At 46.7% G+C, this 17,993-nt stretch overlaps 1 protein-coding gene across 2 annotated transcripts in view; it reads right to left on the bottom strand.

Annotated features, from left to right (window-relative positions):
- arhgef3 (Rho guanine nucleotide exchange factor (GEF) 3) overlaps positions 1–17,993 on the bottom strand; it is a 407,720-nt gene that overhangs the window by 249,390 nt on the left and 140,337 nt on the right. For both annotated transcript variants that reach the window (XM_086001622.1, XM_086001619.1), the window contains exon 2: positions 2,675–2,741. In XM_086001622.1, coding sequence (XP_085857748.1) covers positions 2,675–2,741 — 67 coding nt within the window. The remainder of the gene's footprint in view (positions 1–2,674; positions 2,742–17,993) is intronic.

Raw genomic sequence — 17,993 nt, 5'->3', positions numbered from 1 at the left:
ACATGCAGTAAAACGAATACAGGTACAGATTCATTCTGTTACAGATAATTATGTACATCGATATGAGAGTCCCTTGGTGGCTCTGCCACAAAACATTACAACACATGTCAGCCCATGTTTCACAGTGCAGCTAAATTAATACAATCTATTATTGTAGACTAGATTTAAGTGAAGCCATTAACCTGTCTAATAAACGGGGAAGTATAAATGCTGTGCAGTGGAGGAAGAAACCACCATCTATTCTGGCCAATGGTGAGATGCCTGCTCAACCTGCCCATAAATATAGTTAATGTGGTTTCTTGCTTATTAGCTGGAGATTAGGAATGGGGGGCGGGTGGTGAGGAGGGCCAACAGTCAGAAAATAAAGTTCTCACCCACGCCCTTCAAACAATTGCTCATGATTACCACGGAGATCTGGGCCAATGCAGTAATGAGGGACTACTGTACTATCTGGGGTGCCATGTGAGATATTAAATCAAGGTCCCATCTATCTGTTCCACTGGTTCAGGTGGAAGTTAAGGAATCTGTGGCACTATTTGAAGGGCAATCTCCTGGACAACATTTCCCCCCTCAATCAACACCACCAAAACCATATTAACTGGTAATAGAGTTATAGTCATAGAGTCATAACGGCACAGAAGGAGGCCATTCGGCCCATCAAGTCTGTGCCGGATCTCTGTAGAGCAATCCAGTCAGTCCCATTCCCCCGCTCTATCCCCGTAGCCTTGCAAGTTTATTTCCCTCAAGTGCCTATCCAGCCTCCCCTTGAAAACATTGAGTGTCGCCGCTTCCACCACTTCCGTCAGCAGCGAGTTCCAGGTCCTCACCACTCGCTGCGTAAAAAAGATTTCCCTCACATCCCCCCTGTAACTCTTGCCCAAAACCTTAAATCTGTGTCCTAGTCCCAGTACCATCAACTAGTGGGAACAGCCTTTCCCTGTCTAGCCTATCCAAACCAGTCATAATCTTGTACACCTCTTACCAACTGACCCCTCAACCTCCTTTGCTCTAATGAAAACAAATCCAGCTTCTCCAACCTGTCCTTGTAGCTAAGATCCCCCATCCCCAGAACCATTCTGCTAAATCTCCTCTGTACCCTCTCAAGGGCCTTCACATCCTTCCTAAAGTGTGGTGACCAGAATTGGACGCAATACTCCAGTTGTGGCCTAACCAGCGCTTTATAAAGGTTCAGCATAACTTCTCTACTTTTGTACTCAATACCTCTATTTATGAAGCCCAAGATCCCATATGCTTTGCTAACCACTCTTTCAATATGCCCTGCCACCTTCAAGGACCTATGCACATTAACTCCCAGGTCCCTCTGTCCCTGCACACTCTTTAAAACTGTGCCACTAAGTGTATATTGCCTCTCCCTGTTCCTTCTGCCAAAATGCTTCACCTCACACTTCTCTGTATTAAATTCCATCTGCCACTTGTCTGCCCATTCTGCTAGCCTTTCTATGTCCTGTTGCAGTCGATTGATATCATCACTGTTCGCCACACCCCCAAATTTGGTTTCATTGGCAAATTTAGAAATTCTACTTTGTATTCCAATATCCAGGTCATTTATATATATATCAAAAAAAAGTGGCCCCAGCACTGACCCTTGGAACACCACTGTCTACCATCCTCCAGTCTGAAAAACAGCCATTTACCACAATGCACTGTTTTCTGTCCTTAAGCCAATTCCTTATCCAAGCTGCCACTGACCCACCTATTCCATGAGCCTCAATTTTGTTAACCAGCCTTCTATGTGGTACTTTGTCAAATGCCTTCCTAAAATCCATGTAGACAACATCCATTGCATTCCCTTCATCAATCCTCCCTGTTACTTCATCAAAAAAGTCACTTGGATTAGTCAAACATGATCTGCCTTTTACAAATCCATGTTGGCTCTCCTTAATTAGCTTAAATCTCTCCAAGTGCCTATTAATTTTTCCTTGATTATTGTTTCTAAAACTTTACCCAGCACTGATGTTAAACTGACCGGCCTGTAGTTACTAGGATTGTCCTTACACCCTTTCTTGAACAATGGCGTCACATTTGCCACTTTCTAATCCTCAGGCACCTCCCCCGCATCTATGGAAGATTGGAAAATTATGGCAAGCCCTTCCGTTATCTCCTCCCCAATTCCCTTAGCAATCTGGGATGCATGCCATCTGGACCAGGCGACTTATCCACTCTAAGCATACCCAGCCTTTCTAGTACATCCTGTCTATCAATTTTCTCCCCTTCCATTGCTTCTACCTTTTCCACTATCGATATTTTGTCAGCATCCACCTCCATAGTAAACACTGATACAAAGTACTCATTGAGTATTCCAGCCTTGCTCTCCACCTCTAATTATATATCACCTTCTTTGTCCCGAATAGGCCCCACCCCGCCTCTTACTACCTGCTTACTGTTTACATGCTGGTAGAAGATTTTTGGGTTCACTTTTATGTTAACCGCCATTCTAATCTCTGGTCATTCATTTCATTGTGGGATCTTGCTGTGTGAAAGTTGGCTGCAATGTTTGTTTGCATAACAGTCAATATATTTCAAACTAATTCATTGTACATGGAGCACTTTGAAACATTTTTGAAAGACGTGGTAAAGACTTGCATTTATATAGTATCCTACCCCATACCCAGCCTCTAGGATAAAAGTGTAGTCAAAGCCATGATGCACTTACCCCCTTGAAATTCCAGCCACTGACTGCAGAAAGCAGGGAGGAGGTGCTACCCTGCTGTAAGGTAGACCTGGAAAACAAAAAGAAAATAGAATGTTTACAATCAGAGCATTTTCCAAACATCATAACGGATTTAAAATCCATAAACAGTCATGGATGAGATGACAAATACAATACAGCACATCTGTATTTCCCTTAGCAGAAAGCCTGGGATCAGATAAAAACTTTTCTTCAAATACCTCCTGTAATTTAAAGTGGGAGTTATTTTATGTGGCACTGAAACAATAGCTACTTTGCACCTCATTTAATGAAGTGGAAAACACTGGTTTTCAAGTTTGTAGACTCCTTAAGATCACAGGATAGATATTGATAAAAGCAGCTATATAGCACATCTTAGCTTCTAAATCCAGAAATTCCCAAAAGTTTGCCTATCATGGCATCCAACTGCTTCTTCAATCATCCTAGGGTTCATTTATTCCATTATCCTACTGAGACGTACATTCCACATGTTGATCTCTCCTTGTCTGAAGGAGAATTTCCTGGCATTAATCCTAAATTTGCCTTTTACTAGTCTGATCCTGTGTCCCTTTCATTTGTAATAGTATTCTGGATTTTTTTTTTTTAATACTATTTACCAAATGATAAACCTTTGAAAAGCTGGAGTTTCACCTGTAATCTCTGATAATTCAGTCCTCACACGAGGGATCAGTTGCATGGCACATCTCTGAAGTGCCTCTAGGGCCTGAATGGTTGCTTTGACCACAACTGGGCGCAGTGCACAAAGCGTGCTACGACCATAGCACTATATTGTTCGAGTATAACTTCCCCCAACTTGTAATCTACAGTTTTGGTTATATAATTCAGCGTTCCATTTGCTTTGTTGATCGCTGCTGCATAGTAGTTGGGCATGTTGAGTGCTGAGTCTACTAAACTTGCTCAACTTCACTCTTAACTGTATCACTAACATTTGTCAAATACTGATATCACCCATTTTGAATACTTATATTATCCATTTTTATCTCCTTATGTTTAGTGCTATACATGATCATATTCAATTTCACCTGCCATTGTTCCACATGTATATATTTTGTCGGACTCATTTTGAAGTTCCTAAGCTGCCTCTTCAGATTCAACTGCCCCTCTTAGGTTTGGTGCCATCTGCAAATTGGGCCAGTTTGCACAGCTTCTGAATTCAAGTTGCTAATGTAAATGAACACCCTAACAGCAATCATTGGGACATCCCACTCAGAACTTCCTCTCCCCAACTCCAACATAACTCCTCCTAACAAGTAGAGGGATGGGGGGTGATGGGGGGTGGTGGGGGCGGGGAGTAGGCGAAGCGAGGATCAAGCTCACATGGCTGTGCCGGTGTGAGACTGAGGCCGTTTTAACTCCTCGGCCACATTTCCATTTGACTGACGGGCTACCCGCCCACCTGCCGGAGAGATGGAACAGGATGATGTGCTGGAAGGAGTGGGTGTTAGAGAAGTGAGAGGAAGGGGACAAGTTGTGACTTAGTGCTGAGGGTAGTGTAGTGTATGTAACCTGTACCACCTTAAGAGGATACCTTAAGGTGATGGACTACTTTCTGATGGCTCCTGTACATTGTAGTACCGGTGGTGACCACACCGGTATATAAACCCTGTGGAGCAAAGTGTATTTCAGTTCAGCCCTGACCCTCAGTTACTAAAGACCTGTTTAAGTATTCTGTAGTCTGTGTCCAGTTATTCAGCATAACTACATTTGAAAGCACAGACTCAACAGTGGCGACGAGTCTGATCGTACCTAGCGGCAGTTTTGCATCCAAGGAAGCTTCGTCCTCAGAACGGGTGTCGAAAAGGGGCATCCGCCCTCAACATCCTGCTGAGCACTGCATCGCACGGGAGGCCATCGGGAACCCGGGTTGGTTTGCTGGCCACGAAGTCCACCATCAGCAACAGGCAGTGATCATCCCTTCTACGACAGCGGCGGGTAAGCCCGATCAAGCGGCACGGAGGGGAAGTCGGCCGAGTTGTCAGTGGGAGAAGGGGAGGGAAAACGAAGAAAAGGGCGGAGAACACGACCGCAGCCGGTGTCAGGGGCCGGACTGCAATCGGGGCAGAGACGCGCAGCAGCCAGAAAAGCGTTGATGTCCACGAGGACCGCGGGAGCGGCGGGGAACAAGAGCAGCAGCGTCGGGGGAAATAAAGGACCGCTGGGAGGCGAGAACGGCAACAGCGCGGTAATCGCCATTTTTAGTCGGCGGGGGAAGACGACAAGCGCGGGAAAAGCCGCCAAGCGCGGGAAGCCACCATTTTGAAAAATAAAATAAAAGGAAACTCAACAAGGATGCCAAAAACGGGTAACATCACTGCTTTTGATAGCGATGTGGAAGATTGGGCCACTTATGTGGAACGCGTTGAAGTTTACTGTACAGCGAATGAGGTACCGGTGGATAAGAAAGCACTAACCCTATTAAACTCGATGGGTGCGAAGACGTACGGGTTATTAAGGCACCTTGTAACACCAGATAAACCGGTAGGAAAGAGTTTCGCGGATATTGTTACTATCCTGCAAGAGCATTTAAACCCCACGCCGCTGCTGATAGCGGAACGATTTAAATTTTACAAAAGAATTCAACTTAAAGAGGAAAGCAACGCTGAATTCTTAATCGAACTGCGCAAGTTATCAAAGTACTGTCAGTTCGGTACAGGACTAGCAGACGCTCAGAGATAAGTTTGTGTGTGGGCTACTAAGGGAAGGAACCCAGAAGCGATTGCTAGAGGAAAAGGATCTTACGCTGGACAAAGCTTTCAGCATTGCAGCATCGCACGAGGCAGCAGCACGAGGCACTGCAGAAATGCAGCAAAGGCCACTGGAATTCAGCACCAATGAAATGGCATTGGGCGCAGTAAAGTGCTATCGTTGCGGAAGGACAACGCATGACCAGAACCAGTGCTGGTTCAAAGATAAAGAATGCAGACAATGTGGCAAACTTAGTCACATAGCGAGAGTATGCCGGTCAGGAAAGAAGACCAGCAGCAAAAAGTCGCCGCAGGAGAAGTACAAAAAAGTACACAAGGTGACAGAGAACAGTTCGGATGAACAGAAGACGGATTCAGACTCCAGCAGTAAGGAACTGGGTTGTCTAAAAATACATAATGTGGGTAACACAGCAGACCACCAAACTATCTGGGTCATGCTTCGGATAGCAGGAGTCCAAGTGAAGATAGAATTGGACACTGGATCGGCATTGACGGTCATGAATAAGCAAGATTACAAAAGGTTATTCTCACACATTCCCCTGAGGGATACGGAGATTGTATTGAAAACATACACGGGGCAAAGAGTATACCCCATCGGAAAGATAAAGGTAAAGGTAGTCTACAATGGTAAAGAAAGTCAGGAAATGGACTTGTATGTGTTACCTGAGGGAGGTCCGCCACTACTGGGACGGGAATGGATCCGGAGAATAAATGTGGACTGGCATTCCTTACAAGCACTAACTGTAGATTCCTGTAAAGGGGACGACGTCAAACCTAAATGACTGTCCAAAATATTGGACGATGCTAAGGAGGTGTTCCAACAGGGACTGGGAACACTGAAAGGAATTACGGCAAACATCAAGGTTGAAGAACATGCAAACCCAAAATTTTTCAAAGCCAGACCGGTACCTTATGCGATACGACCTGCTGTGGAAGCAGAGCTGGAAGGGCTAGAACGTTCAGGAGTACTATCAAAGGTGGACTGGAGCGAATGGGCCACACCCATTGTTTCCGTCATGAAGCGTTCGTTGAGCAACAAGCCGGGGGAACCTGGGAAGATTCGCATCTGTGGCGATTTCAAGATCACTGTTAATCCGGTTCTTCACACGGTGCAATATCCACTTCCGCGGATTGAGGATATCTTCGCTTCGCTGTCTGGCGGGAAACACTTCGCCAAGATAGACCTGGCGCAGGCGTACCTACAGATGGAAGTTGATGAAGCGTCACGCCAGTATCTCACGATCAACACACATAAGGGCTTATATCGGTATAATAGACTGGTTTTTGGAGTGGCATCGGCTCCAGCGATTTGACTAAGGGCCATGGAGCAGGTATTGCAGGGAATTCCAGGCACTCAATGCTACCTGGACGACATTCTGATTACAGGAGATGATGATAAGGAACACCTCGCGAATTTGGAGCAGGTGCTCACCAGATTGAAAGAATATGGACTCAGAGTTAATCGCCAGAAATGTGAGTTCTTTCAGAAGCGAATCTCGTACTGCGGCCACGTCATTGACCAGGAGGGGCTTCATAAGTCACCTGACAAGATCGAAGCTGTTGTGAAAGCTCCCGCTCCGGAAAATGTATCCCAGTTGAGGTCGTTCCTTGGGTTGATTAACTATTACCACAAGTTTCTTCCAAATTTATCCACGGTGTTACACCCGCTGAACGCTCTTTTGCAAATGGGAGTACCATGGAAGTGGAGCGAGGACTGTAAGCGGGCTTTTCAAAAAAGCAAGGCACTGATCACCTCTAAGGAAGTGTTGGCTCACTTTAACCCAACGCTGCCTATTCGCTTAGCTTGTGATGCTTCTCCATATTGTATCGGGGCAGTGCTCTCACATAAGTTGCCAAATGACTTGGAAAGGCCAGTCGCGTTCGCATCCAGATCATTGACCTCCGCAGAGCGCAACTATGCTCAGATAGATAGGGAGGCTCTCAGCCTCGTGTGGGGAGTTAAGAAATTTAACCATTACCTGCAAGGCCAAAAGTTTACGCTGCTGACAGATCACCAGCCGTTGGTTTCCATTTTTAACCCTAAGAAGGGTGTTCCGGTTATGACGGCGCAGAGGCTTCAGAGATGGTCCCTTTTCCTAGGGGCACATCAATATGATATCGAATTCAAAGGTACAAAGCAACATGGTAATGCTGATGGGCTGTCGCGCCTGCCACTACCTACAGCGGAAGAGGCACCGGCAGTTGACCCTGTCGAGATATTTCACTCGACCATCATCGAATGCTTACCAGTCACCAATGCGAGTATTGAGAGAGACCCGAAACTGTCTCGGGTCTACGATTTGACAGTGAAGGGATGGCCAGCACATGGCGAACCACTGTTACCTGCATTCTCAGCCAGACGAGAACAGCTGTCCGTCTGTCAAGGAACATTGATGTATGGAACAAGGGTGATTATTCCTCCTAAATTAAGGGAGAGAGTTCTGAAGGAACTGCATGAAGGTCATCTGGGGGGAGTCAAGATGAAAAGCCTTGCTAGGGCTTATGTGTGGTGGCCAGGTATCGACAAACAAATAGAGGATTTGACTAAAAGCTGCTCAGGGTGCCAAAAAGTTCAAAACGCACCTCCAATTGCACCGCTGCATCCGTGGGAATGGCCTTCAACCCCATGGCAACGTGTGCATATCGACTTTGCAGGTCCATTCATGGATTCCATGTTTTTGATAGCGGTAGACGCACATTCTAAATGGCCAGAAGTGATTAAGATGTCGACCACTACCTCTGAAAAGACGATCGCAGTTCTAAGAACCATATTTGCACGGAATGGGTTGCCGGAACAAATGTTCAGACAACGGACCACAGTTCGTGTCAGAAGAATTCCAGAAATTCATGAAAAAGAATGGGGTGAAACACTATACATCTGCCCCATATCATCCGGCTACCAATGGGTTGGCCGAGAGATTTGTACAAACGTTCAAAAAGGCGATAAAGGCCATGAGCGAAGACCATATTCCACTACAACACAAGGTGGACAATTTCCTGATGGCATATCGAAACGCCACGCATGCAGTGACAAATCAAAGCCCTGCCATAATGTTCTATAACAGGAGGTTGCGGTCCCGGTTGGATTTGTTAAAACCCAATGTGCGTAGGGAAGTCGAAAACAAGCAATTCCAGCACGTAAATAACAAGGCCACTCGGAGTTTCGAAATAGGACAACCAGTGTTGGCCAGGGACTATAGGAATGATAAATGGCAATCCGGAACAATTCGTGCCCGACAAGGACCCTTGATGTACACGGTAGACGTTGGAGAGAACGTAATACGACGTCATGCTGACCAACTTGTGGAATCGAGAACAAGGGTCGACCCCATGTCTACGGCAGAGACACCAGTTGAAGAAGTTATTGAGCCTGTAGCATCTACCTCAGACTCGAACGTACATGATGATGTTCAATCCATAGGAGATCAAATGGATGAGTCACCCCAGCAACGAGAACCAGAGACCCCTGAAAGGCGTTATCCGGCCCGGATCAGGAGGCCTCCTCAGACTGAATCTTTGAACAGTTTTGTGTGAAAGTTGTATATATGTTATCCATGTTATGTTTAAATTGGGGTGTACACTGTTAAGCTAAAAGGGGAGGAATTGTAGTGTATGTAACCTGTACCACCTTAAGAGGATACCTTAAGGTGATGGACTACTTTCTGATGGCTCCTGTACATTGTAGTACCGGTGGTGAGCACACCGGTATATAAACCCTGTGGAGCAAAGTGTATTTCAGTTCAGCCCTGACCCTCAGTTACTAAAGACCTGTTTAAGTATTCTGTAGTCTGTGTCCAGTTATTCAGCATAACTACATTTGAAAGCACAGGCTCAACAGGTAGGGTGACCGTATTTTCTAAACCTAATCCGGGGGCACACAGGGTGGGAGCACAGCAAAGTACCAGGATGGAAAATGTAGGTTGCGCAGCGTAGTGAGGCAAAAGTTTATAGCAGCCTATATTTTAACAGTTGCACATATACACTATAAATGCAAAACAAATGTGCATATACTTACTGCAGATGTGACATCACAGTATTGAAGAGCACCTGAACTCCCCGCCCCCCCCAGTCACGGAGGTCACATCTGATCCCCCCCCCTCCCCGGTGACACGCAGCTCCTCCACCCATTCCCCCCCGCCCCAGTGACTGAGGCGCTTCCAGCGCAGACAGTACAGCAACACGAGCCCGGCTGGAACTTCAAACAACAGCTGGGACATGCGCAGAAAGACCGCCCAGTCGTGCATATGCAGTGAGTCACTCTGGCCATTGTACAAGTTGTTGTTTAATTTAGCCTTGGAGCCGCAAACCGACAGCTTAGGGGGTACACTCGCTGCCCAGGGATACACTTCGGGGACAGGTTTTGTGAATCGGGGACATTGTATGCTCGGGAACACTCATCCGGGACTGTCCCCAGAAAACGGGGACATATGGTCACCGTAGCTAATGGCCACGCCACCACTGCAGCTGTTTGGATGGGGCAGGTACTTGAAAGTATAGCCAGGAGGGGAGGGTCATTAAGGGTGTAGACCAAATTTCGATCAAAGCCAAGATGTCAATACAATCATCTATAATAAGGTTGTGGATGGCAAGGGCCTCTTTCGTGAGTGAATGGACATTCCGGAAGGAAATGCAGAGAGAGAGAGAGATGGTGATTGCTAATCCACCAGTGGGTAGTGGTGGGTGATGTGGTTGAGATGGGGAGGAGGTTGTTGAGATTAACCCTAGTCAGCGGGTAGGTCGGTGAGAGAGGAGGATGAGTCAGTTGGGGTTACTGCTCATAAGGAGGCAGCGAAGGGTGCTTCAAATGGGCCTTTGGAGAATGGCAGGTGGAGAGACATTCAAGTTTGGGATATGGCAAGAGAGTAGGAAAGCAGGAGTAGTGATTGATTCGGATTGCGATGGTGGTGGTGGTGGGGGGAGTAAATAACCTGAAACGGGTGAACTGAGAGGTAGTATGCCCGGGTGACACAAGGGGAAGAGAGAATGGTCCAAGAGGGGCCGAGGATAAAAAAAAGGGAGAAAGAAGTCATGGGCTCAAGTTCGGAGTGGCAGCCAAACCGCGCACACAAATGGACAGAAAGAGGATTTGAGTGATGTAGACATGGTGGAGATTAGGTGAGACATGTCACAGTTGTAAGCAAAAGACAGGGAGGAGAAAATATGAAACCATCCAAAGTTAAAATTTGAGGGTCTGTGGTGGGATGAATTCAACATGTAAACAGCATGGAATCAGCTTGGAGCATCCACAATCCAATGTCCAGGTTGAGGGTTAGTTATAGCCGAGAATTCTTCCATGCCGCCTTTTATACCATCTCCCTCAATGGCACCACAATGCAACTCACTACACGTGTTTGTCTCATCCCAGCTCCGCCAGCTGGTCATTTGAATGGGTCACTCCGATGACACAGGTCTCAGAGCACCTTCACTCTGGCTTGCCCCAAAGCCTAAATAGATCAGGATTACAAACCTACACTTTATTTTAAATGTACATGGGCAAAGTAAGTAATTTATTGACTTTCATTAAAGTTACTAATCGGTTAAAAATTAAATTACTTTGTTCCTGCTGGTTTGGAGATGCTGTTTGCTTGGCTTCTTTAATGACATTTGCTGCAGATTTATGTAGAATCTATTTTTTGTCCACTCAAAACATGGAAAATGGATGACCAGGAATGATATTTAATGTACTCAGGATTTTAATTGTTTAAAATCATTTGGAATATAAATGACTCACTCGGATGTCAGGCCTTTGGTCATTGCCATAGGTTGGGACCCACCCAAATCTCCGTTCCTAGCTACGCCACTGGAGTGAGGGAAGGAGAGAACCGGGAGTTGCTCAGGTGTCCTGGCCAACATTTAACCCTGAACCAGCAATACTAAAACCATTTAATTGATCATTTATCTCATTGCTGTTCGAGCCCTTGCTGTGTGCCAATTGGCTGTCATATTTCCCTACACACTTCAAAAGTGCTTCATTTATTGTGAAGCGCTTTGGGATGTCCTGAGGCCATAAACGGTGTTATATACATGCAAGCCTGTTGTTTCTTCTTCAAATTTGTTTTCACAGATCCAAGGACATACAGGCAGACCCTAATGTGGCCTATTTCAAAAGGAACATATTCTTCTGGGAGGAAGTTATGTCGGAAAATTGTCAAAAAAATCTGAAAGCTAATTGTGAGTTACTAAAAGTGACAGATCATTGTTTGCCTTCACATATACAGTTTCCAAGGAACTAATAGTTTGAGGTCACTTAACAATCTGCCAACTTAAAAACATTGGCCCAGAAATTCGGGTCTCCACGGGCGAGTACGCACGGGGTACTCACCTGTGGGCCGAATAGAATGCCGGTTTCCTGCATGTGCGGGAAACCGGCACTTCCGATCCTCTGAACGAAGGGGTTCAGAGGTCGAATGCGCGCGCAGGAGAGGCTGCGCGTGCGCATCAAACTTACTTTTTTTTTTGCAGGTTTTCACGCGAGGTTAAGCCTGCAGGATTTACACATTTAAAAAGCAGGTGCTTTTTACAAGATAAGTGGTCAATTAATTAAAACTAAAACATTTTTTCCACAGGTTTATTATTTTTAAATACTTTAAAGCCCCACAGCGCCAGGGACCCGGGTTCGAATCCGGCCTCGGGTAACTGTCTGTGTGGAGTTTGCACATTCTCCCCGTGTTTGCGTGGGTTTCCTCCGGGTGCTCCGGTTTCCTCCCACAGTCCAAAGATGTGCGGGTTAGGTTGATTGGCTATGATAAATTGACCCTTAGTGTTAGGGGGATTAAATACGTGGGGCTACGGGGATAGGGTGGGATTTGTGTCGGTGCAGGCTCGATGGGCCGAAATGGCCTCTATCTGCACTGTGGGGTTTCTGTGATTCTGTGAAAGCAAGGTAAGTTTATTTTTAGCCCCGTTAGAATATAAAATTATTTTTTTCAAAAATTTAAATTATTGTTTAAAATAGTTATTTAATGTAATTTATAGTTTATTTAAAAAGTGTGATTTAAAAAAAAAATTATTTGAAGGTTTACTGCTATTTTGGGGCGCCGTAGTATTTATAAGTTTTGACAGGTCTTCCTGTCAATCTTATGAATGGGCTTTTCCCACCTCCGATTGGCTGCCCATGGCCCACGTGATCCCAGGGAACGCATCGCACTAACTACGCCCCTGGGACACGCAAGCACAGCGCGCCGGCAGCTGGGCCAGGCCCCGGAGCGGAATTCCACGGGGCCCTACAGCTCAACTGCCGGCGCGCAAGGTAAGTGCAGTTCGGGGGCTTACACCCGCAGGAAGCCCCCGACCCAAATTTCTGGGCCATGATGTTCAGGAGTTGGATGTACATATAAGGGTATCCCCACAATCAAACTTCCTCTGCCATACAAATCAAAGCAACTTTGAATAGTGTTCAGTGGTTAAATATAACAAATAGTGACAGTACTGGCCAGTAAGAGAATTACAGCAGGAGAATGGGATTGAACATTTGGGAGCTAAATTCGATAGCCCCCGAAAATGGGCGTGGGTATCGCAATTAGCCTGCGCCTGTCGAGTCCGATGCTGCGTGCTGTCTGGTAATTTACATGATTGCAGCGTTGAGGTAGCGCTAAACGTGCTGTTCATTAGATGAGCGCCTCAGCAGGGGGCTCAACTTCGTGCGAGGCTAGCACCACTTAAATCTAGCCTGCACCTCTTAAAGGGGAGGTGCATTCTGGCTGGAGCAGGTGCTGGAAGTGGCTGGGGAAGAGAGTCTGACCTGGAAGAACAGTGAATTATGGCACAACAGGGGAGAGGGCATGCTCCAAAGTTCTCAGACGCTGCACTGGAGGCCTTGGTGGAGGAAGTGGACAGGAGGAGAGGTGGCCTCTAGCCACAGGGGGCCAGAAGGCCCTCTAGACACGTGTGCATGGGTTGCGCACCAGAATCGTGAGCCATGTTGTTAATCAATAGCCCTCGTCTCCCAGTAGCCATCCTCTGGTTTGTCGTGGTGGCTCAAATGCAGATGACAGTGGCAGCAGCTGGTCAATGCCAGAAGTCAAGCCCCGAGGACCTGGATGCAGTGCCACAAAAAGTTCAATGACCTCACACGAGTGGTCAAGGTCAGTGAATTCATCTTCAAATGCCATATCCCACCAACTGCACCACTAGCCTCACACACTGCTCAATGTGCCACACCCCATCACTCACCTACCAACAATCTCTATCAAACAGAACTCGTACCTAACATTCATAGCTTCACCTCACCCTCACACACCTAGCACTGCTGCAAGCCTCACACCCACAGCTCACACTGCCAGCTATTCAACTATGACAGGCACATCGCCCAAACATGTTGCACCACACTCACTGACACACTTCCCTCTCTCTTGCAGGACAAGGTGGCGCATAACCAGAGGCAGCAGGGGCTACCCGTAGAGGGACAGGCGCGCCTGCATGTCCTAACCCCCATAAAGGAGACGGTGCTGGAGATTACTGGAGCGGCCATCGCTGAGCCAGTGGCCTGCGGTGAGGTTGAAACAATCGAAGATGACGGTGTCCTCATACCTAATCCTTCTTCTCACATTCCACTTCCTCCTCATCCCACAAACTCTTCTGATTTCCAAGCTGCAGATGGTGTAAGCATGCAGCTCTTGCTTTTGCCCCCTCTCCTCACCACAACCCTACCCTTGTGCCTTTCTCCTTTCAGATACCGAAGAATTGCAACCTGTCCAGGCACTGGTGGCAGAGCAAGAACTGGAAGAGGAAGAAGGAAGTGATGCTGAAGATACAGCACCATCACTCGATTCCACACTCCCAGCCACCAGCTCAGATACTGATACTCCGTGTACTTTAGAGGACAGCTTAGACGTGGGATCTGCACGTACGAGTGGCCTGCAGCCAGGGCAGGGGGCAAGGGTAGGGCAGGTGCCAGCTCCCCAGAGGGGGAGGTCACACACAAGTTCTGCTGAAGACTCAGGTGAGCACTTCGATGGGGCAGGCTATAGAAGAAGGCTATTGATGATGATTCTGCCAAATTTCTCTATCTCTGCTGCATCTGTTCTGACGATGCCACCTTCCATACCAGTGTTTCCGATATGTCTTCCTTTTTCCTCAACTGAGGATTCCCCTCTACCGTGGTTGGCATGGCCCTTGACCGTGTCCATTCCATTCCCCGCACTCTGTTCTCACCTTCTCCCTCCCAGAACCATGATAGGGTTCCCCTTGTCCTCACCTTTCACCTCCAACGTGATCCCACCACCAAACGCATCTTCTCCTCCCCTCCCCTTTCAGCATTCTGAAGGGACTGCTCCCTCCACAACACCCTGGTCCACTCCTCAATCACCCCCAACACCCCTTCCCCTGGCACGTTCCTGTGCAAGCGCAGGAGATGCAACACCTGCCCTTTTATCTCCTCCCTTCCCACTGTCCAGGGCCCCAAACACCCCTTCCAGGTGAAACAGCGATTTACTTGTACTTCTTGCAATTTAGTATAGTGTATTCGCTGCTCACGATGCAGTCTCCTCTACATTGGGGAGACCAAACGCAGATTGGGTGACCGCTTTGCGGAACACCTCCGTTCAGTCTGTAAGGGTGCCCCGAGCTTCCGGTTGCCTGTCACTTTAATTCTCCGCTCCACTCCCACTCTGACCTCTCTGTCCTTGGCCTCTTACACTGTTCCAATGAAGCTCAACGTAAGCTTGAGGAACAGCAACTCATCTTTCGATTAGTCACTTTACAGCTTTCTGGACTCAAAATTGAGTTCAACAATTTCAGACTATAACCTCTGCCCCCATTTTTCAGGCGGCAGCTGTTGATGATTCTGCCATCCTCATTTGTAACATATAACCACTCCTGCCTTCCGCCCTCCTGCCTTCCGCCCTATCACAGACCGTCCCTTTAGTTCATTTCCACCCCCCCCCCACCGCCCCCCTTTCCCTGCCTCTGCACCTGCTTAAGACCTGTTACATCTCTAACTTTTTCCAGTTCTGATGAAGCCCCAGACCTGAAACGTTAACTCTTTCTCTCTCCGCGGATGCTGCCTGGCCTGCTGAGTGTTTCCTGTATTTTCTGTTGTTATTTCAGATTTCCAGCCTCCGCAGTATTTTGCTATTGTGTAGAAGAAAGCTGATGGGTATGCACAATGAAATGCTTGGTGCATTGGCAGGCCTTCCCGAAAGCCTGCGTGCAATGTCAAGAGAGGAAATCTCCACGTTGTTCGTTTTTGCTTTCCATAGAAAAAAAGCTCCTAATAAACAGAAATTTAGATTTAGCACCAAGATTCCACCAATTTTCAGTGGGTTTAACCAGTGAATAGCTGAACCATATAGACCAGGAAAACCCCAGGCTCAATCTCTGGTCTGGTCTGAGTTGGCGAATTTCAGCCAGGACAGCAGTACATGCATTAAAATTGGCCTCTGCGCCTTGAGGTAGGTAAGCAAAAATCAGCATGGGTTCCTGTTCCTGATGACCACCGCACAACGACGTGCATGTGTAAACATCTGGTGAGGACAGAGTCTGGCTCTCAACAGCCGAAGAGCCTGTGGACAGTCATTGTCGAGGCTCACATATGAGAAATCGCCCCTTGGGGAACGTAAGCAATGAAACATGTAATCCATGGAACAGTACCTCAGTGATGAATCAACGCCTTCAGGAGAAAGGGGTGGCAAGCAAACAAAACATTGAATGACACATAGGACATATACAGCACACTGAGAATTGTGTCCCCATTCAGCTCAAGAACACCAACATTACTGCAGCTTACAAGAACAACGAGTCTGAAAAATTCATTACTTAATTCCACAAAAAACAAGGCCTCAGCTCTTTCAATATCTGATTCCATAGTGGGAAGCTGAGGAGAGCATGGTGATTGAAGAACTGCACTCAATATGCTCATCCTCAGTGTCCTTATATCTTGTAACCAGTCATCATAACATAAATACACCAGAGAAGATGCAAACTCCTGCAATGGCCAATAGAGTGAAAAAAAATATGCTAAAGTGCAGATGAATAACAGAGGGATAAAAAGATGAGGAAAAAACAAAGTTAAAATATTCAGAAGAAGATTTAAGAGTTAAAACTTTTATTAACTTTTGAAAATTCCCTTTCCTCTATCCTATTCCAGCTAGCATTTAAGGGATTGTCCCTTTCCTCAAACCTACTACACGGTCAGATTATAAAATTCCTAATGTTTCTGGACCGAGATCAAAAATTAAGATTTAAGAAAGAAAGACTTGCATTTATATGGTGCCTTTCACGACCATCAGACATCCCAAAGCCAATGAAGTACTTTTTGCAGAGCAGTCACTGTAGAAAACGCGGCAGCCAATTTGCATAAGCAAGTTCCCACAAACAGCAATGTGATAATGACCAGATAATCTGTTTTAGTGATGTTGATTGAGGGATAAATATTGGCCAGGACACCAGGGATAAAAAAAAAACGGACTAGCTGGTGTTGACACAGATCACACCAACTTAATAAACCGACCATATTGCAAAGTGGTCCTTGTCCAAGGGGAGTTCCTTCACTCAGAAATCACAAGCTATAAAATGTGTGATTGTCACACAGGTGGGCAATACTCTTTTTCTTTAAGCAGTCTTAAAAACACTTGGGAATTTCAAATTGTAAGGTTTATTTTTCACTGCAGTAAGTAATCTCATTGTGCCAAGGAATTAGCATTAACATAGGGAACAGTAGCACAGCATCAGGAATGGTAACAAAGTGGTTATGATACTGGACGAGTAATCCAGAGGCCTGGACTAATGATCTGGATTCATGAGTTCAAATCCCACCACAGCAGTTGGGGAATTTAAATTCACTTAATTAAAAAAAAAATTAAATCGGGAATAAAAAGTTAGTATCAGTAATGGTGACTGTAAAAACCCATCTGGTTCACTAATGTCCTTTAGGGAAGGAATTCTGCCGTCCTTACCTGGTCTGGCCGATATGTGACTCCAGACCCACAGCAATGTGGTTGACTCTTAACTGCCTATAGCAAGTCACTCAGTTGTAAAAAACCACTACGAGAAACAATGAAAATAAAACCGGATGGACCACCCGGCATCGACCTCGGCACTGGCTACAGACATGACAACGGCACACCCAGCCCAGTCGACCCTGCAAAGTCCTCCTCACCAACATTGGGAGACTTGTGCCAAAATTGGGAGAGCTATCCCACAGACTAGTCAAACGACAGCCTGACATAGTCATACTCCCACTGGGAGGACAGACCCACCAGGGGTGGCGGTCTCATAGCTTCAGGGTAGCCCCCTCCCCTCTCTCTCCTCCTCTTTCTCCATCACCAAGAATGGCTCAGTATCAGCATTACTGACCGAGCTGGCTGAGTCCTGAAGGACATGGCTGCCAGTCTGGGCCTGCGACAGGTGGGGAGAGAATCAACACAAGGGAGAAACCTACTTGACCTCGTCCTCACCAATCTACCTGTCACTGATGCATCTGTCCAAGACAGCATTGGTAGCAGTGACCACTGCAGTCATTGTGGAGACAAAGTCCCATCTTCACACTGAGGACACCCTCCAGCGTGTTGTGTGGCACTACCACCCGTGCTAAATGGGATAGATTCAGAACAGATCTAGCAACTCAAAACTGGGCATCC

The sequence above is a fragment of the Somniosus microcephalus genome, chromosome 11, assembly GCF_052327205.1.
Source record: "Somniosus microcephalus isolate GS21.2 chromosome 11, FLI_Smic_1.0, whole genome shotgun sequence".
In the NCBI taxonomy this organism is placed as follows: Eukaryota; Metazoa; Chordata; class Chondrichthyes; order Squaliformes; family Somniosidae; genus Somniosus; species Somniosus microcephalus.
The sequence above is the reverse complement of the archived record's forward strand: the minus strand, read 5'-3'. Positions and strand labels throughout refer to the sequence as shown.